Source organism: Paramormyrops kingsleyae, chromosome 20, assembly GCF_048594095.1.
Source record: "Paramormyrops kingsleyae isolate MSU_618 chromosome 20, PKINGS_0.4, whole genome shotgun sequence".
Lineage (NCBI taxonomy): Eukaryota > Metazoa > Chordata > Actinopteri > Osteoglossiformes > Mormyridae > Paramormyrops > Paramormyrops kingsleyae.
In genome coordinates, this window is record NC_132816.1 from 12605789 (window position 1) to 12627048 (window position 21260).

At 46.8% G+C, this 21260-nt stretch overlaps 1 protein-coding gene across 8 annotated transcripts in view; it reads right to left on the reverse strand.

Annotated features, from left to right (window-relative positions):
- The window catches only part of dlg5a (discs, large homolog 5a (Drosophila)), a 51171-nt gene that overhangs the window by 4377 nt on the left and 25534 nt on the right, over positions 1–21260 (reverse strand). For 6 of the 8 annotated variants that reach the window (XM_023808098.2, XM_072703941.1, XM_023808100.2 and 3 more), the window contains 29 exons: positions 20079–20262; positions 17237–17496; positions 16102–16414; positions 15747–15977; positions 14033–14217; positions 13786–13911; positions 13330–13462; positions 13084–13211; positions 12811–12986; positions 12317–12420; positions 11168–11260; positions 10033–11007; positions 9428–9554; positions 8458–8599; positions 7894–8015; positions 7643–7732; positions 7226–7394; positions 6553–6630; positions 5358–5520; positions 5143–5276; positions 4824–4988; positions 4362–4545; positions 3950–4098; positions 2725–2895; positions 2348–2544; positions 2112–2255; positions 1619–1746; positions 1282–1391; positions 120–229 (listed from right to left, as the gene is read on the reverse strand). In XM_023808098.2, coding sequence (XP_023663866.1) covers positions 120–229; positions 1282–1391; positions 1619–1746; positions 2112–2255; positions 2348–2544; positions 2725–2895; positions 3950–4098; positions 4362–4545; positions 4824–4988; positions 5143–5276; positions 5358–5520; positions 6553–6630; positions 7226–7394; positions 7643–7732; positions 7894–8015; positions 8458–8599; positions 9428–9554; positions 10033–11007; positions 11168–11260; positions 12317–12420; positions 12811–12986; positions 13084–13211; positions 13330–13462; positions 13786–13911; positions 14033–14217; positions 15747–15977; positions 16102–16414; positions 17237–17496; positions 20079–20262 — 5291 coding nt within the window. The remainder of the gene's footprint in view (positions 1–119; positions 230–1281; positions 1392–1618; positions 1747–2111; positions 2256–2347; positions 2545–2724; positions 2896–3949; positions 4099–4361; positions 4546–4823; positions 4989–5142; positions 5277–5357; positions 5521–6552; positions 6631–7225; positions 7395–7642; positions 7733–7893; positions 8016–8457; positions 8600–9427; positions 9555–10032; positions 11008–11167; positions 11261–12316; positions 12421–12810; positions 12987–13083; positions 13212–13329; positions 13463–13785; positions 13912–14032; positions 14218–15746; positions 15978–16101; positions 16415–17236; positions 17497–20078; positions 20263–21260) is intronic. The other 2 variants (XM_023808101.2, XM_023808099.2) reach the window with 1 other exon arrangement.

Genomic DNA, 21260 nt, shown 5'->3' on the forward strand with positions numbered 1-21260 from the left:
AAAAAGGGTTTAAAGTGTTGCTCTGTGTTCTAGAAGTATTCATCTACTCATCCATGCTTTTCGTAGGTGTGAATTCCCCTTTAAAACCTAGTGCAAATGGAAAAATACAAAAGACGAACCTGTGAAGAACTTGCTGTACTCCTGCTCCATTTTCTGCGCAACCTCAAACTGCTCCTTGGAATGTTTTTGAGACACTTTATCCCGCAGAAACACTGGATCCTTCTGCTCCCTGTAAGAGGAAAAACAGACGTGTACAAAAAAAATCTCTTACACGTAAAAAACTATGACATACACACCACCTGCAATAATCACATGAATCTGACAATTCAAAGGAATTCTCAAAAAGTCACTTGACTGCTTCAAGTGCTGGCTTGAGGCAGATTAGGCTCCTGCTGATCAGCGAGGTAAAGGTCAGGTAGAAGATTAGCTCACTGAATGTCCTGCATCTTGTTCACAATGCCTCGCATGAGCCAGCTGGCTTGGTATTGTGCCACTAGGTGACGTCCTCCATTCAGTGTAAACTGCAGACGCCCCAGAACACAAATGTCCCTGAGACAGCTGACTCATGAACTGTGACTGTGGGTCGAATAGCCATTCACCAACACCTCAGAGACAGAGGCTTTTGATTAGATGGTGTAAATCTATCTACCATGCTAGAGAACAGAACATCCTGTGCTGGCAGTTTACATTGCTTGAGGTGTTTGCTCTCAGGACGACGTACATCTTTCAGTGTTTCCCACTGCATTTAACTGTAACGGCATAGGTTGATGCAAGAGCCATCTCAAAACGCCGACCCACAATTTAAGTGAACAAATAAAATGCCCTATGGCTTCATTTCATGAAAGATTGATTTTAGCGTCCAACTGGATATAGTACAACCCTCGGTAATTCTTTTTGTGCTTTGATAATGTTACAGTCTTGGCAGGCAGCACTCCTTTACAATTTCATAAATTAAAAATGAAACATCACTAGCGTACTGCTCCCATTTGACAGAGTAAAAGACTACATGAAAGAGCCACCAATCTACACTGTTTACAGTTTCAAAGTACTGTGGATAATGGGAGGATAGACGGGGTCAAAGAAAATGGTAGCTAATCCTGCTAAAAGTTTATAAATAAAAAACAATTAAAAATCACCAGATTTTAGAAACCAGATTTGATCACTAGTTTTTTTTTTTTTTTTTTTTTTAAATGGAAAACAAGCTCTATGCAATGAGAAGCTCACATCCCCCTTACAAGACATTTTACAGGAAAAGGTCTTTGTAGGAACGCCGATGCTTACTTTATCTGTTTTGCGTTTTTGTACCGAATGAAAACGACGATTGGGTAAATGTGAACGCTGTGAAGCCTTTCAATGGCGTGAGGTGCAATGTCAAGCAAACAGTGACAGTCCTACGAAGAAAATGACAACAATTATTATATACATGAGCAATGAAAATGCATTGTATGAGCCATAATTGCAAGGTGACTTAAATAAATTTAGATACACATCAAAATTATGCTAATTTAGCCAAAATGCTAGTTTCAGCTACAATGTAATTCCAGCGACTTCACTTCTTTTAATAAACTTACCATTTCATGAAATAGGAAATTGAAGATTTTAAAAAGACAGCACAAACCTTTTCTGTTATTTCCATTATTGACGCAACTGTCGTCACATCAAAATGGCCGCTTCTCCGTTTGTAATCAATAAAAAGGCAGTCCTTCACGCCACGCTCGATTGCTTGCTGGGAAGCCTTCATCACCTCTAAAAAGCATCACAGGATTAAAGAAAGTTAGAGTAGGGAGTAAAGGGACTAAGAGTAGGGGCAGATCTAAGGAGTGACATACAGATACGGTTACCACCGCAAATCAAAACAAGACACAAAATATGCATTATTTTCTAAGCAGAACCATGGAAGACAAAATGCGTCACAGCTACCCCCAGAAATATAAATGGCTCCTAACAGCCACCTCAATCAAAATTTTCAGCAGGCACCCCCTTAACATGACACATAAAAATGACCACACAGATGGCAAAAGCTATACCTGGTTGAATCACATCAACAACAACAACAACAACAACAACAACAACAATAATAATAATAGGAGAAAGCGGGCTAAATTACTAACCAAGCACACATCTGCAGAACTTCCCAGGAGATTCTTTGACCAGCATGTCCTTGACAGCATCCACTAAAGGCCCCAGAATGAGCACGGGTCGTGGAGAAGCACACTCCACTTTCTGCACCCTCTGATAGGCCAAGCTGACACAGTCTGTCAACAGCAGAGCACAGCTGTTAATGACCACTCAACTCAGGCCAGATGTCTCACGTCTATTAAAAGAAATGAGGGACCAAGCAGCTCACCTTCCATGAAGGGAATTGAATCTGTGCTTATGGCGTCAAGGGCCAGCAAATCCTTGCCGTCCTTTGACCCACTGCGTTTGTGTTTATTTTTCCTGCGGAAGAACGACCTGCGGGCGGCGGCTGATAATGTTTTGCTGGAGCCGTTCTCGTCTTTCATCTCAGACACGCTGTATCTCCGGTAGAACTCCTGGTCCATCCTGCAGGTAATAAGAGAAGCGACTGCATAAATTTCTGTGAAATGTCATTTCATTGTGCTGTCACAATATACAGTTAAAAATAATTTCAGTATTGACATAGGATAATGTACACCCTTAATGGAAGACATTGTCGATTTTCCATTGACCAAGAGTATCTATACAGAATGCGACATCACTCACATGTATTTACTGGGAATTTGTCCCCTTTCCAGCTTTTGAGCATTCTCGTCAAGTTGCCAAGCCATCCAGCAGCCGAAATTGCCCTTTGGTAGAGTGTCTTCAACAAATAAAATGTCATCTTTCTTAAAACTAAGCTCCTGCTCCATCTCAGCAGCCTTGTCATAAAGTGCTCTGTAAAGGGACAGGGGACAGATCAGCAAACGCACCCCCGCCATAGATCAAAAACACTACCGCCGATAGCTACTGTCAGCATGACGGTATGCCAAAGACGTTTGCCCTTGTATATTTACAGCGAATTGCATCAGAAAAGTGACCAACGGCACTCATGTTCATAGAGGAAGTCCAGAAAATCATAAAAGAACCAGTCAAGCGCATTGAAATCCTAAATGCTACGGGATAGCAAAATTACAGCAGCAATTTTACAACAAAGCGTTACTATATTAAAAGCTGTGTCCTCAAAACTACTCAAAATATTACATAAAAAAAAATAAAAATCACTTCATTCTTAGCACGTGAACTCACAGCTAACATTTGTATGCTAGCTGACAGTATTTCTCTGCGTTGCGTCGATAAAAAATTCAGGATCACCGTGGGTGATATTTCAAGTTTCTTGCCCCTATCATTCAAGATCAACTCCAAGAAAAAACGGCTTACGGAAGAGTTGCAGAAAGGAACCTCCATCGGTAATAAACGAAAGGATATCAGATTCGCTAAACTGCACTAAGATTACAACTGGAATCCAGTGTCATGTTATGTCAAGCCAATAAACAGCTTTTTGGCACACAAACATTTGCTGGGAGACAGGAGTATGAAGGGTATTTCAAAAAGAACTGCATGCCTACATTTCTCTTGCTTTAACAGCTCCTGGGGCCACTGTCATGATTCATGGAATCCGGATTTCCTCCAAGTTGCAGGAAATTCAGAATTAAATTAATTTTCTCCTTTCCCAAGTCTGAAGTCAATCCCAACTGTACACCAAATTCAACACCACACACCCGACTACAAAACAAACCAGTTCAAAACATTCCTGATGCCCTAACTATAATCCAAATTCACATTCTGTGGTTTCACAAAGGTAAACAAAAACGTAACATGCGTAAATACACACAAATATCCAACACCACGCATTAATGATGCTACGTACAAGACGACAACGCAGAACAAAGAGAGACGTGGCATTTATTAAATCTCATATGATCAGGAGTCTGTCTTGTAGCTCACGTACCTTATATAGAATGCATCTCCTGGAGTGTCTTTAAACATTTTAAACTCATCGATACGGTGCTGAACTTTCAACATGACAGTCTCTGCAGGTTTTAACATTTCAAGGTACGCTTCTTCGGCAGTTTTATTTTTCATGCTAACTGAATTGTACTGCAAGAGAGGAGGAAAAAACAAGGTTTGTCAAAACCAATTTCCACTGAAGGGGAATGAAACATATGATATACAAGATGTCCTGGCTTTGGTGATCATTTAGCATTGATAAAACAGGTAAAGCTACTCAGCTAATTTCAGAGTTTTCTGTACTCCCAAAAAATGGCCCAGATATCTATAGTACAATAAATCGAAATTTAAAGCTTTTAGAAGAGGCACTAATTGCAGGGTCTTCCCAGGATGGACCAGGGCTTCCCTCTAACCTCTAGTATCACGTCTCCTGGCAAAAGGACATCAGCATCTTTGGCAGGGCTGCTATCCTCCAGCTTCTCTACAAAGATCCCACGCTGGTTTCCGCCACAGATCTGGACGCCCAGCTCCCCCTGGGTCTTCCTCAACGTCACCATCCTCGGCTCGGGGATCTTCCTGGAAGCCTCTGCAGACATCCTGTGATGTGGCCACACACCAAAAAGGCAGAAGAGGAGTGGAACCAAACGGGTCCCATTTAAAGCCACTTTAGGCATTAAACCTTTCTTAAAAAAAATCTTCTGACCACCAGAAAATGCATAAAAAGCCCCATAAGAGGTAGCATGCCATATATATGTAATTCACGACCTCTAAATTGCTACAGACGTTGCAAAGATTGCAGCTTTTTATTCTGCCCATTTTATCTTACATTTTGTTTAATAAAGGAGATTGTATTTGGCAGTAACCGAGTGCCGCACCTGACTGAGCTGCGGGGGCTAATGGTGGGCGTGGTCTGCTTGGAGGGGGGAGTCATGGTGCCTTCATCCTGCTCGCTCAGGGTGTCGATGGTGGAGTGATTGTCTGGGGTCGTGGCACCACTTCCCTGGGGGGTCGACTGATTGCTCATCGGCTCCATCCGGGAGCTGGAGTGGGACAACACGAACACCCCAGGATGTCGACAGCCCGCTGGTTTGAAGCGCACACGAGCGCTTCCCTGAGAACCGCTCTACGGATCGGACCGAATGAGGCACGTTAATGCATTTCAGGGAAATTCCCACAGGATGCAGGTGGAGTCACCTGGACCGCGAGTGGTTGCCGAGCTGGTACATGTGGGGGTTGTACTGGGCCAGGATGGTGATGGTGTCGCACTGCTGCCCGATGATCAGCCGGGCCTGCTGCTCCGTGGCGTTGCGCAGGTTAATGCCATTGAACTGTAACCGGACACGGCCAGTCAGGCAGGGCGACACCAGGCTTTACCGCCAACTGAGAAAGGATCCGGACGACGGAAATACCTCCAGCAGCTGGTCCCCGTACTCCAGCCCAGCTTGGTGAGCGATGCTGCCCCCCGTCACCTTGGAAACGAAGATGCCGCCGTTCTCTCCGCTGACGATGGAGATGCCGAGGGGCTCTGCGCCCTTGTGCACGATGACGTTGCGTGGCTCTTCCAGATAAGGCCTTAATGAACAGAAGCAGAGAGAGAACACAGGTGGGTCAGACACACGCACACACACGAACACACACACATTCCACCGTGGAACAGACATACACTGGAAGAGGATCTTCATGCGGTCTGTGTTTTTTCTGCAAGAACTTTGAGCAGATGGATTTAATGTTAAAGACAGCATCCTCACACCACAAGGTAATAAACACAAAAAGTGAAAAGTGCAGCGAAGGGAAGGGAGGGTGACAACACACAAGATCGACCATATACCAGGATTTAGGAAACATCTCTGATATAAAAGGTACTCTGAACATCTATCTTAATGGTGGAAATTTCACAAGTCAGGTAGATCCGTGTTTCCCGAGCCGGTCCTCAGGGACCCCCAGCGGTCTATGGTTCTACTCCCTCCCAGCTCCCAGTAAGGAGCAAAAAAATGTGGACCGTCTGAAGCTCCTTGAGGACCGGGCTGGAAAACACTGATGTAGATATCATGCAAGGTAATAAACCCACTTGAAAGGGGGATGCAGAGACCAGGCATGCAATCTCCAGCATAAGCAACAAGTACAGTAACATCCCGTGGCAAACTGCGATGTGGTCTGTACAGAGCCTCAGGATGCACCCTGGCATGGATTTCAACTGCCATTTCCCCAAATGGAATTTCCTCCATTTTCAAAACATGAACGCAGTTTGATTTTTAAAAAGTAAAAGGAGTGTTCAGTATAAGAGAGAGGCGTGTCCCACTTTGCAGCTATAAACAAAACTCAACACTGCAACAACGCTAATGACCCCCCCCCCCGCCCCCTTAATCCCAACAAATTTACTAAAGAAAAACTTCAATTATACTTTGATCCAACTGACACATTTCATGAGCTTTTTTCACCCACACTTTAGGGGTCACTTACATATCCTGTAAGTAACCAGTAACTAGTGAAGCACTTTACAGTGCTGCAGCATGTGTGATCAGCATGCTTGATCTTGAGTGAGCGAGCTTTTCACCCGTGAACACTTTGGGACATCCCCTTCCCTTAACTGGCAGAGACACACACCTCAGGCTTCTCAGTGATGAGAACCTTGGCCTAGAAGCCACAGGGATTCTTAGAAAGGATCTGTTACGGAACAGATATCTGTAAGATTCAGAAAAGTAAAAAGTGAAGGAAAGAGATGGATAAATGAAGGAGAGAAAGATCACACAGAAGCTTAAAAGTAACACGTTCAAAAATGCGGAACTGTGGGAGGACAAAAGTAAGCAGTCCAGACAGAATTCGCAGTGAGGTTTATAAGAACAAGAGATGCACAAGAGTTAGAACTGAAACATCACTGGATCGTGTCAGATTCTTCATATTTGAAGGATTAGCCAAAACTTTTCTTCAAACCAGTGTTTCTCAATGCAGTCCTGCAGGACCCCCCATACAGTCCACATTTTTGCTCCTTTCCAGCTCCCAGCAAGCCTGCATCAACCAATCAAGATGACTGAATACCTGGTACAGGGGTGTTGGGAGCTTGAAGGGAACAAAAAATGCAGACTGGGTTGAGCAGCACTGTTCTAAAATATTGCACAAACTAGAGCAAGAAGTGAGGGTTCCTCCAACCAGGACAAGTGTCTTCTTCACTGCTAAATTACAGGTTTAAAAACAAATAAAAACGAGTTATTAATGAAGCACTGAATGTAGACCACTAAACTGGAAAAGCAGGCGCAGAGAGAGCAACTAGCACGCTCACCTGTCCTTCCTACGATCTCCCATGGGAACGGGGCTGATGGATATTCTGGGCAGCGTGGAGATGGAGCTCTGCGATTGGCTGCTGGCGAAGGAGGTGGTCTCCAGGTTGAGGGGGGACTGAGGAGGGGTGATGAGGCTGGGGCTACTGCACTCCGAGTGAGACAGCGAGCCTGCCAGGCAAGGGTCAGCCAATCACAAGGGAGCAGCCCAGGAGCCCCACAGCGCATGACTGTCCACAAGAATCAGGGGCTGCGGTTCTCCGACTGTTACTTATTATTCTTAAGTCACAGAACCGAAACCACAAATTATCTCAACCCCAAATTTTAAAATGATGATAGGTTTTATAAAAAGTCTCTGGACTTCTAAATATGCAAGGATTGGGGGATGGCCAAGAGCAATTTGGCACCAGAAAGCATACCTCTGTCGGAACTCAGCATGGACCGAGGGTACCGTGGCGTGGATGGGATTTTAATTCGCTCTGTTCTATACTGGAGATTACTCGATGAACCTAGAAAGAGGCAAAACTCAGATTTTCGAACAGTATCGCTTTAAGCACCCATGACCAGAAAGACAAGGTCATTTTACGCCCGACAGAAGCAGTCTAACAGTAGTGGTTTCCCTACTGCATGTGGGAGGGACTGAATGGAGGCCAGCGGCCGCATCCCTCACCCAGTCGAGCGCTCGAGGGCAGGGAGTTGGTTCCATGAGGCGTCCGACTGCGAGCCGGTTCCGTGAAGTCACTGGAGCGCTTGTGACTCAAGTCCAAGCTCAGACGCCCTTGGTGCTGGGGGCTGCGTTCCAAAAGAAAGAGAGATCCACGGCTCAAACTGTTCTATTCTCCCCCGAGCATCGAGCATCTGTGGAGATTTGACTTCATGGCAGATCTACGTTCTTAGCCTCAGATGTTCAGTGGGGACAGAGAGAGTGGGCGTTCCAGGACACTTAGAGGGCTTATAAAGCAAGTTCTTCCCCTGCATTACTTACACCAACTCTGACTGCCCTTCAGTAACCGAAACACTGAAAAGACTTTATATGGTTCTTATGAAGGGAAAACACAGAATTATGACAAAAGGGAAGTGGAAAAAGCAGCATATGCTTTCACAGTAACAAGAACAGAGAGACAAGCTATGAGATCTGACCAATTGTAAAGAAAAGAAATGCTACATTTGTCACGCTCGGAGAGATGTGGAGCGGGAACATTGGCTCAGCCAGAGGTTGTGTCTCCATGGGTACCTGGGGTGTGAATGCGGATGGCAGATTTGGCTGGGGACAGAGCAGTTATTAGTGTGAACCCGGTGACTCCAGGCTGTGTAAATTGGATTTCTCATTACAGCCGTTACCGCAGGGCACGGAGCCAAGCCTCGGTGTGCAGAGTCTGTGACAAAATAAAACGGAAGGGCAGAGGTTTAACACCCAGACCAGACAGAGACCGCTTCAGATCCCGAAGAGGACGGCACCAACACTGTCTCATCCAGTTCAGAACAATCGCCCTCATCAAACTGAGGTTTTACTTTAAGATTCGAAATTGTAAATGTTAGTCATTAAAAGTAGAGCATTTAATGTAATGTAGTTATGTATACCTAGCTTACAACAACAACAACGGCTAAACTAATCGTAGAAGTTAAAAACAGATACGTGACCAAAGGGGTTCTGGGTAATTATTTCCACTGAGGCTGTGAGTGAACATTTGCAGACAAGACGAGACTCAAAACACACATGCTGTGAATGGACTTTGCATGTCTGCGATACATTCGACATGACTATTCGTTACACAAGAAAACATCACACGGAGAGGGCCTTGTGAAGAGGTCACATGACCCGAGAGTGTGAACTAGATAAAAGCTGTGTGTGAACAGAAAGAGCACCACGGGCAGTGTAAAATGAGAAGACATTCTAGCACCAGAAATGTGTCCAATATATAGAGGAGCACCAGGAAGGCAAAGGCCTTAAGATGCACAATTTCTGTCCACTGATAAGGCTTCTAACAGTGGAAAGTAATAGATAACACTGCAATAACCTTGATAAATTGCATACATTACTATTTGCTTTAATAACCATGCACATTCCAGTACGTTCAAGACCACAAAAAGCCTAAAAGACTAACACAAAGCAAGGTGGTCAGAACACCAGGGGAAAGGAGTCGTTAAATTTATAAAGCGAACATTCAACAAAGAGAACTAGCAGCGTGTCCAGCATGACATACGTGCTGAGATGGTTCCGTTGTAGCCGGGGGGGGCAAAGCCCGTGCTGTGCCGGTGGGAGCGCTTGGGGGAGAATCGGCCCATGTCGTTGGGCTCTGGAGACTGTTCATCGTTAGAGTAACTCTGAACCTGCAAACATGCAGATACGCAGAACATTAGAATCTGACATCCAGCTGCAGCTCAAGGAAGTTGGACAACCCAATACGCAGCTGTGTTTTTTTTTCCTCCCAGTGATTTCCTGCCCTACAATAATTGAGTTACTTAAAGGTTTGGCGGGTCCCAGAACTACAGCGATGTTGTTTTCTTGCACAATTAACCAAGATGCCTTGCCAGCAAGTAAGATTCGAAAAAGAAACTGGGACCATATATATATACTGGGACCATAGTAATTCCACTGGTCACTGAGAGGAGAGCTGCTTCCCATTACATTTATCATGGGGATTGTCCCATATTGATCCATGAAAATGCACAATTTGTCCCATACTTTTGCGCACATTCATAACCAGCTTGGCAAATTTTATTGAGTTCTGCCAGAGAAACCAGCAGCAGTAGCGCTGCTCAGAGCGGGGCGGAGTTTGACGTGGTTTCTGGGGACCTCTGGCATTACCTGAAAGGCTGGCATGGGAAACTGCAGGGGAGTCATCTTGCGCCGCAGCGCGGGGGCCGATTTCGGCCGGGGCCTCTTCACTTCCTGCTCCTCCGCCCTCAGGCGGCCCACGTCGTCGTCACATGACTTCCTGGAAGGCAGGATCTTGCAGTCCACACCGGCCTCCAAGAAGAAATGGTTGCCGTTCCTGTCGCGCCCATCCAGCATGGCCTCTTGCTTCGCAGTCAGGGTCGTGGGGGATGGGGACGGGGTGCTGGGAGGCGAGCCCTTGGTGATCGTGGAGTCCGACGCGGAGCTTGTTTGTGGCTTGTGCTTGAACTTGAAGGAGTCGCTGCGCGTGGGGGGAGTTGGGGGGGCCGGGGAGGACGCCTCCTTGGAGGGCTGTGGGGAGTGTGGTGGCAACTGCGACGACGACAGGTAGTCCAGCTTGGACGGCGTGTCGGGCCGCTTGAAGGTATCGGCATCGAAGATGGACTTCCGCGGCTTTGGCACCTTGAATATGGAGAGTTGAGCGCTTTCCGTCGCCGACACGCCCCCCGCCATCATTTTGGGCCACGTGCCTCCGCTGTGCTTCTGGAGTCCCTTCTCCAGCGCCGCCTCTGCCATCATGCACTCGGACTCGAAGGCGAACTGGCCCTTGACAGGCTCCACGCGGCCATAGCAGCGCTCCTGGAAGGCGTCGCCGGTGAAGGAGCTCGCGGCATGCTCCTCGCCAGGCCGGGGGGAGTGCACGTGCAGGGAGCCCATGGAGAAGGGTTTGTGGTGGCAGAACGGCGCCTCCTCCGGCTCGGCAGGTTCCTTCTTCCCCTCCGCGCTGCTCGGGTTGAAGATGTCCGTCTGGGTCGAGCTGTTGTGTTTCAAGTTCTTGTAGTTGCGTACGTGCAAGTCGGAAGAGTGGAACCTACAGTTTGACGATTTCTCTGACTCTCTTAGGTTCTCGAAGATGTTCTGTCCGGAGCAACTCTGTGGAAAGAACTATGAAACAAAAAAAGGAGTGATCTCAGCATTTTCAAACAAATTTATTAAAATATCGGTAACCAAATATCTGACTATCAAATTAGCCTTCATTAATCCTCAACTGGCCAACATTTGCTAATGGGAATAACGGCACATGAAAAGCATAAGCAGAATTCACCTTCATCAGGGAGAGACTTAGAGATTCCCTGCAGTTCCGTACCAGAGCTTCACATTCAGTCAGTGATTTATTATCTAGTGCAATTCCATTTATCTGGGGGAGAAAAAAAAAATAAATCAGGTCAGCACTTCAGATGATCAAAGCTTGATGAGCTCCCAGAATTCCCCCACTACCAGGCAAAGCACGCTTGAAATGAATTATGAAACACGGGCATGTCAAACTACACTGCGCGATGATGGGAACAGAAGCAGCACAAACTGTGATAATACGGCATGCATTAAGCGTGGTTATAAAATTATACTGTGTCCATTGTTCAGCCACACTGAAATTGTTTTGCTGAAACACTGACTATAGACTATGGCTGCACGATATATCACATTGCGATTCGTGAATTATTCGCGATTCTATGGCGTATGCACAGAAACCACCAGGACTTTAGAAAACGGGTGAAACATTTGTGTGGATGCCGGATTTTCAGTCATGCTGATGTTTATTTACACCCACAGTTTGGTAAGCAGATTAGTAGTACGGCAAAAAAAAAAATGAGATGCATATTGTGACACCAAAATGTTTTTAATCTGTATAAATTAATCTTTTTGTTTATGAAATTTGGTTACTAAGCACTGAAGTGGCGGTGAAGAAACGAACAGCTCACAAGATCTTAAAAGGAGAGACTGCAGATAAACAAGGTAAAAAGACATCGGCGGTGGGGCAGTACTTTTCAGTTTCAAGTCCAACACGTTTATTAAACAAAGATACAGCAAATTTATACATGTTAACTTTTGGGCATCACAATACGCCTCATTAATATTTTAGGCACACTTCTAATCTGCTTAAATTGTGGGCATAAATAAACATACATATAGTATGGAAAAGCCAGCGTCTGGACAAATGTTTCACCCCTTGTCTAAAGCCCTGGTGATTACTGTGCATGCGCCATAGAACCGCGATTAAATCGCAATGTGATGTCACGCAGCCGTACTACAGACAAAACTCACGCCCACTTCTGCAGAAGTCAGATTACTGCTGCAGGTTTGGCACACGGTTTAACGAACGTGGGAGTCCGGCTTGCACATTAGACACTGCACAGAGGCTGTGAAATACCAGGCCTAACAGGGGCCGGACGCTAATCCGGTAAGGGACACTCACAGCGATGAGTCTATCGCCGACGGTAAGTGCTCCGTCCCTCGCAGCGGGACTCCCTGGCACTATAGCCGTCACAAACACCCCGCTTTCCAAGCTGATGCCGCTGTCTGTGGGGGAGGGCATACAAGAGCACACAGTTTAAAATATCTTGATGCAACCTTCATGCAACAGGAAATAAAAACCAGCAGCCTGTTTGCACAACTAAAAAATGACTGCTATGCACCATTCAGAAAGGGAAATTAAACTGAATCTTTTGCAGGACACAATACAATGATTTAGTAGCATATATGATTCAAATACTTTGGCATTTTTTTTTTCCAGTAATATTCATATTTTTCTCCTTCGGATGTCCAAATATCCCGTCAAACTGGACTGACTGAGCACTCTAAAGCAGCTGGTTAGGCACCCAAATAACAGCGTCACATTCTCCTGCTGCGAACGGCCAGTAAGACCCAACTTCAGCTCTGCACACAGAGGGGCACAAAGACAGCACTTACCTTTATGCCCTGCAAGATTTAAATGTATCGGAGTTATAATTCTGCCACCTAACGATTTTCTCCGGCGAACCACCATGTTGATGACCCCTCCTCCATTGAGCACGGCTTTGATGACCTGCTTCCTGTCCTTGTTAGTGAGGTCCACATCATTAATCTTCAATAACCAATCGTTCACTCTGCAGTCCAGAATAAAAAAGGTCCTTATTAGGTTAACGAGCAACATCAGCTGAGGGATTCGCCGCTATATTGAAAAGGTCGGCCGTCTAGCCTCACCTTAACCTTCCATCTGCAATACTTCCTTTGTCCACCTTTGTGACAAATATTCCACAGTCTCCTGGCAAATAAGGATCATTTACCCCCTCAGCCACATCAAACCCGAGTGCCTTCAAGTCCATGTCCTCCTGTTAAATTAACATAAACACACAGTCCTTTCAGTGACATGCCGCACAGTTTCGACGGTCCAAAAGAGCTAAGCTAATTCTCTCAGCCCATGTGCGGGAGAACTGGAACTGAGCATACCCGGTCTTTCTCAAACTCCACCACTTCCGTCTCCCACTCTAAGGAATCAGTGTCAATGGCTGAGTCGTGAGAGTTGTGCGCCATCAACTGACGAAACCGAGCCTCCTTCTCCAACTGGTTTTCCATCTTCTCTCTGTGGAACAACAGGCACTTCCTTTTGGCATTTCCGCTTGACACGACAGCAAATTGGGGCCAAGATTCTTATCAGGCAACGAGAAGCATTGATTTGCTAGTTGTTGTTCTAAAACTGAGTTCTGAATGAGAGGCTTGGTGGTAGGTTATGATGCTGGATGGGGAGGTGTTATACACCACCCGGCCACCAGGTGGCGATAAACAGCTTTGATTCAGCGTGCTCATCAATCCAGAATACCAGTGAACTTTGCCATCATTAGCGTTACGGCTGTGGCTGAAAATGCAAGCCAATAAAAAAAATTAGAACAAATAAAAAGCTCCTACTTCAACTCCTTCAGCTCCCGCAAGGCGTCGTGCTTCTGCTTCCTCATGTCGTCAAGGTTACGTAGAGCTTCAGCCAGGTCACTCACTGCCCTGTCCCTTTCTCTCCGGAGATTATCGCACAGAGTCCTGAAGGCCAACGCGCACACAAACACACGCACACCTTGAGACCCCCAGCCACCTGCCTGCCTCTTTCCCAGCATTCCCTGTCCACAGCCAACTCTCACGTCCGTCGACTGCCACACGTTACCGTATGCTCTCCCTCTCGGCCACGATCTTGTCCCTCTCCTGGAAGGCCCAGTCCCTCCTGCACTTGGCGACCTCGGCCTCCTGCATGGCCTCCTTCAGCTCCTGGGACATGGCCTCGTACTGCTTCCTCAGCATCTCGATCTCTTTGTTGGCTCGCTCCATGTCCAGAGTGGCAGAATCTTGCTTCTGGGTTTTCCAAGCATAAAAACAAATCAGTTTTACAGCCGGCTCGATTCACTGCCACCTTCCAGCAAACCAGCATTTTCCCCAGTCGACACAGGTTTAATGGCATCTTTGAGAGGTCACCCTGATTTCAAGAATGAACGCATAAAAATATTTAAGGTAGACATTGTGATTCAGAACATACACCTTAAAAAACATTCGTCAGAGAAATCTAGCAAGCTTACAGTTATATTTAATATGGAACTCGATGTTTGAGGAGACAGCAGGAAGTGCATGTAATGTGAGAGTTTCCTTGAACTTTTACTAGGAGATGAAATGTTCTCCTCAAGGGGAAGGTACTACGTGCGCTTTCAGAGATCTAAAGAGAACCATCCTGGTGCATTCTGGATGACTGCTGCCAACCTGCCAGCTGTTCCCCTCTGATCCTTCCCTGGCAGGGGGATATGCCAGGCAGACAGATGGGGAGAGGTGGATAATCCAACAACAAGCTGGGACACTCCGCAATTTAAATGGGATAAGCGGAATAAAATGCAGATAAGTCAATGGTCTCCAAAAAGTATGTAAATTTGCAGAAGTTCAAAAACAATTTAAGTGACAAACACTTTCTGTGTGACTAGTGTAAACGCTAAGTCCCTTGAACCAGAAGAATATGCCATAACTTAAAGGTTACGTTCCCAGAAGTCCCTGCCGCGGTTCCCTTAGGCAAGACACTTAAATACCTCTAGTACAATACCGAACTGCAATGAAAAATAAATATCAGCTAAACTAATAAACAAACGTACAGCTCTGCATTTGAGCTTGTCAAACGAAACACTCCCCACAAAGAGGAAGGCCTCCCTTCATTTTACACCACCACTAAGGCGACTTGCTTGTGTAGCACTTTTATATTACATTTTACTTATTTAGCAGATGCTTTCAACCAAAGCGATGCACATTTTTTGAGAAAGCAGGGTCAGACAATCCCTGGAGCAACTGAGGGTTAAAGGCCTCGCTCAAGGGTCCAACGGTGACATCACTCTGCCGACCCTGGGATTTGAACCAGCGACCTTCCCATCAGACATAGCATCCTAACCCGCCGAGTCACGCAGGGCCCCCATTCACACAGTAAGCATCATCCTGAGGTCCAGATCTTCCAAAAGCGCAAAGCGGCAAATCTGTCCGACTAATAAAGCAATAAAAGGACGACAAAGTCTATGTGGCAACTGGTCCTTGGTAACAACCACTGAAAGTTTTAGCCGAAGGGCCACATTTTCAGCACATCAGGCAGGAGGACACCAGAGAGACTGGAAGGAACAAACGCATCCCTCTTCCAAAGATAACAGCCGAATAGGGGAACTCTGACTATAATTGCCGGTCCTTAAGCATGAGGACAGATGAGGAGGGAAAATGTTACAACTGCAAGCCTGTTTTAATCAGGAACTGAATGTAAAATTTCCTGGTGAATATACAGAAGGAACTGTGTAACAGTATAGGCAAATAAACCATGCATCATAGCGATCGAGAGGCCGAACACGCAGTGGACACAGGCTGACCTGTCTGGCCTGGTAGTACTCCCGCAACAACTGGTCTCTCTGGATGATGGCCTCCGTCCTCTCCTTCCGAGCCACGTCTCTCTCCTCCTTGACCGTCTCGATGTCCTTGCAGGCCTGGTTCAGCTCCTTCTGGGCCTCGGCCTTGTCCTTAACTTCATGGCAGTACTTCTCCAGTAGCTCGTTCCTCTCGCAGATGGCCCGATCTCGATCCACCAGCGCCGAGCTGAGCTCCTAAACCACACCCAAAGACAGATCGCGGTCAGCCACACTGACTGCTAAGAAAGCCCACACGACGCAGGGTCGAATTTACAGTTCATGATTTATCCACTTTTCTTGTTAGATTCCGAACGCTCACTTGGCGCAGAGCTTCCATCTCCTCGCTGGCCACCTTCCTCTCAGATGAGGTGTTCTTCAGCTTGGCCTCCGCCACCTCCAGGCCGGACTGCAGCTTGTCCACCTCCTTGATGACCTGGTCCCTCTCGCTCATGATCAGGCGGTACTCGTTGAACACCGAGTCGCGCTCCTCCTTGTACTTCTCCAAGTCCTTCAGCGCCTTCAGCTGCAGCGTCTTGTAGCGCGTGGCCTCCGACTGCCAGCGGTCCACCTCCCGCTGCAGTTCCTTGTTCTGAGCCGCTGTCTTGTTCAGTTCCTGCTGGATTGAGTCGAACCTGACCATAGCGGGAAGAATAAGAGACACCTTTTAAAAAAAAAATAAAAAAAACAATCCAGGTAGACACCATAGCGGTTTACTCTAAATCACAGTCACTCAAATCACGGTCCTCAAGGTCTGAGCCCTGCTGATTTTTCAGCCTCCCTGTACCTGGTGAGCCAGGTGTGAAGCCTCTGTGGCCAATCAGAATCAGTAATTGTTAAATTGTGTGGGAGAACTGAAAACAAGGCCTGGATTTGGAATCAAGGTCCAGATGTGAAAAGCCTGGCTCTAAACATACATGCATTAGGCGGTTCGCAAAGATGGCTCTAAGAACAATCCGCGATGCTGCAAAATTTCAACGTGCAGAAGCTACAAGATACAATAGTAATATATGAATAATTGCTTGAAGTTTTGTTTTTACTTTGTTCTATGAAATGATGCGCTGGACAATTAATTGAAAATTAAATCAGAACCGACATTCAGAACCTCTAATCGATGTAACCTTGCTCATGGTCGGTAATTTTGTTTCGTTATTCGTTTTCATTTAAAATTGTTAATACTTTGAACTTTGGGGTGCCCTACTGTAAATTCTGCAGAGCTGGGGGGGGTGATGACTAGTCTAGCCAGATGACTAGTCTAGCCCTAATAATACAAAACAAAAGCCCCTTGGAAGCACCTTCGCATCCCCCACCGGTGGAACTGGAGGAGGTGGCTGGGGAGAGGGAGGTCTGGGATAAGCGGAAGATAATAGATGGATGGATGAAAAACGGGTATAGAAGACAGCAGTCAGTGGACGGTATATGTCAGCTGATCATGTACATGTGAAGCCCAGGCTTGCCTTCTTAGGGAGGACGAGTATTGCTGCTGGAAGTGGATGGCGGAGTCCCTCTGCTTCATCAGGATCTCCATCTGCTTCTGCAGCCGCCGGTTCTCCTCCTCCGCCTTCTCCAGCCGGCTCAGGTCCGTGTTGTGGTTGGCCGTCTTCTCGTTGTACCGTTTGCGTAGTGCATCGTAGTCTTTCTTCATCCCTTCCAGTTTGTCCATGGCGGTGTCGTACAGCTTGTTGAGGATCTCCGACGACCCGTTCTCTCGCAGCACCTGGGCAGAGAGAGGACACATGCCACCATCTGCCATTGACGGCTGGAAAAGTCCCTTAATGGGCATCTCGCCGTAATTTGCACCACTGCCACCAGATGGCAGCATGTCACCATTTGTATTTTCTCACAGTGTTCAGTAACTATCAACCGGGTCAGGGAGTTCAAACTCATTGTACAAAGAGTACTCGTTGTACTCATTGTATTTCAGAGTCTATAAATGTACTGTAATAAATGCTATATAATCAGTGCTTACTATTATACCACACCTCAGAAAAATCTCAGACTTCTGAGCTCATTTCAGGGAATTGGCCCACAAATCTGTCATGAATACAGCAACATGCATGAAACTTTACGGTACTACAAAATTAGTTCCCCTGCTCCAAAAGATTCTGTTCATGTACAGTATTATCCTGGTCTATATTAAAGTCTATCTAGTTAGCAATGGACTTAAAAACAAATTCTTGAGCAGCAACCAACGACAACCTAACCATTATCGTTCTAACGCCTTAATAACCTACTAGGAACTGGGAGGGAACAAAAAAAAAAAAAAAAGAGTGGACTGTCTGGCAGAGAGCTGGGAAGGAGCAAAAACGTGGACCATCTGGGGATCGCCGAGGACCGGGTTGAGAGGTACCGCACTAAATCAATTACCAAATGAGTAAGAAAGTGCAACATTCAGTGAGTCTTCATCAGTTCAGAAGAGCACATACTTGGTCCTGGAAGCTTTCGCCTGCCTGCCCCACCCCTTCCACCCTTTTTCACCCAATCTGGAACAGGCAATTAATCCCATCATTGGTCGTCTTCTCAAAGTCCATCACCCGTGCCAGCTCACAAGGAGGAGTGAAGACCAGTGCACACCACCTCCAAAGTCCATACTGTCAAACACCTGCTCCCCCTCTTTGCTCCAAGGGCTGCCGGCTTCAGCGCGCGACATAACGCACTCGGGGAGCGCTACCTACCCAGTACTACCCAGGTGCCCATCTGCCAGGTGCCACACGCCAAGACAGCCTGTTCACCCACCCAACCGAACACAAACCAACGCGTCTCTCCTCTGGGTCTCCTTGCCACAGATGGCCAGCACAGCACAGCAAAGACCGAAGCCGTACCAGCAAGGCCTAAAGTGGGACTACAAAAACACAAAAACTCAAATGCAGCACCTCTCAGTCTCGCCTATGAAACTTCTCAGCTGAATACCTGGGGGAAATGTCACAACACTGAGGGTACGAGCAGTTCGAAGGGGCTGTTTTTTTGCCCTGAACTTTAGATCGGCAATTAAACAAGGGCCTTTGTCAGGCATATAAAGAGGCTGAGGCAGCATGAAAAGGTTCAGGAGAACACGGGCGATTCAGACCTTCCCATAACCTTTTTACATCGTCAAGGCCCCGGCTAACGGGCCATTCGTCGCCCGCAGACGAGCGAGGAGACGGCGCGAGCTGAACAATGTGTACTGACGCAAAGTGAAACAAATAAAAACGATGTCATTCAGTTCACATCTGTCCAATGTCCTTACACGCAAACAACTCGGGAGGACCGGGAACGCAGCACGACTTCTGGCATAACATTTCCTATAAGATTTTCCAATCGAGACAAAATTTACAGAATGACACGACGCTGAAATACGCTCAGGGAAAACGGCAACCATTCCGCCTGTGATGATAAACAAGACGTTTCTGTAGTATTTCACATTCTTAGGATAACTTCAGCTTCGTATTTCAATGTCAATGTTATTTCATACCTCAGCATCTTAAAAGACATCAAGGTATGCAAGGAGGTAGCCTCTTTCAGCCCATTGTCCTGTGGAGATAATGTCTGGATTCTCTAATATAACCTGGACATTCTTAAGTATACAACACAGGAATCCAAGCTTTTCTTTTGTTGCAATTAGCAATTACAATATAAATCATTACTGATGTATTTAATGGATTTCTTTGCTGGCTATAAATTGTAGCTCTTTGGTTCCGACTCCATTTATCGCTTACTGAAACATACTGAATTTGTACCACAGAAACAGCATGACTCATGTGAGTAAGCCACATGACCAAAACAAAAAAAAATAAAAAATCCACTGACTGAGTAATTCAGGGGTGGGATGGTGAATAGCACTGTTCAGTCACATCTCCAGGTTTGACCTTCAGATTATCTCCATGTTATTTGCATGGAATTTACATATCGTCACCGTGTCACACAGGTTTCCTCCCACAGTCCAAAGACATGCTAAATGGTATTTCTAAATTTCCCCTAGTGTGTGACTGAGTGCATGCATGCATGTGCCCTGCGATGGACTGGTAGCCCATCCAGAGTCTGCCCCCCACCCCAAACACCAGACAGTAGGCTCTAGGCCTCCGGCCTATCATCCTGATCAGGATAAGCAGTTGCAAGACTGACAGTTTTTGTTGGAACAAATTTTACTTATAAATAAAATAAATAAATAAAGAGCAAAATAACTTTTTCAGTACTCTAGCAGATACTTGGGGACCTGTAGAGACCACACACGGTACCGGCATAGAGAATGGTGGACCTGTGGAGGACCGGAGGAGCCGAGAAAGTCAGACATCTGCACGGAGGAGAATCTGGCCGGCGCACCTGCTGCTGCTGGAGCCTCATGTCCGCCACCTCCTTCTGATCCTCGTCATGCAGCCGCCGCAGCTCTTCGCAGTTCTGTTTCAGGTGGTTGTGCTCCCGCACCAGCTGCGAGTTGTCCCTCTTCATGGCGTCCATCTCCTCCTTCAGCTGGGATTGGTCAGTCAGGAGGCGGCTGTGCAGGGTACTGGGGGGGGGGGGGGCGACAGGGCGCGGGGTGTTAGCGGCGGGGGACGCAAGCAAGAGAATAAAGCGGGGCGAATCACAGTGTCCAGCATCTCTGTAGGTTAGGACTACAGACAGAAGGTTACGGGTTCAAATCCTCAGCTCTCCAACCCTCACTTGGACGCAACTTCGGACACAAGCATCTGCTTAAAATAAATGGATGTAAAGCAGACAGAAACAAAAACAGCATGAATATTGATGTGGCACCACCATTGGGCGTATAGCGGAGCGCGATAAGTCTCACCATATCAGCGTAATCTGCCGCTTGAAATAATGGATTTCGTTTTGGAAGCATGAGAGGCAAAACACTGTTGCGTGTCAGGCGGACGTGCATCTCAGGCCACTTTCCAGATGGTTACATCGCTGAAACCCGCAGCCGCATCATTCATCATGTCATAGGCCAGCATGCAGAGAGATATAAACGTGGCCCCGAGGACGAAACTTAAAATTTTGTCATCGCAATCCCTCATCTGGTCGGGGAGCGGCTGTTTGCGCCGCAGCCAGCTGCCGACGTGCCAGACGACGGGGGCAGAGTGTCGCCGTGACGCAAGACGGCTCCCCGTGCCCCGGGAGCCGCGTGTCGCCGTGACGCAAGACGGCTCCCCGTGCCCCGGGAGCCGCGTTAACTCCAGCAGACGAGCCAGTGAAGGGCGGGATTACGGCGCCAATTCAATCCAAGCTGAAAGCAGCCTCATACAGCCTCGCACATAATTACTTTATACGAAGGAGTGAGACGTCCTAAAAAAAAAACAAACCAAAAACATTTATGGAAATGCAAAAAAACGAATCAGAGCTGCACATCATTACCCCTTAAAAACGAGGATCTGTCCTTTCGAAGGGGTTACCGCAACTCAGGGCTATCGCCGCAGGTTCACATGACACGCTTGCAGCAGAAGTATGCTATTTTTCATACCGTTGCCTTAATGCACGGCTGCCTTTCCACCCATCAGACGCTGCAGA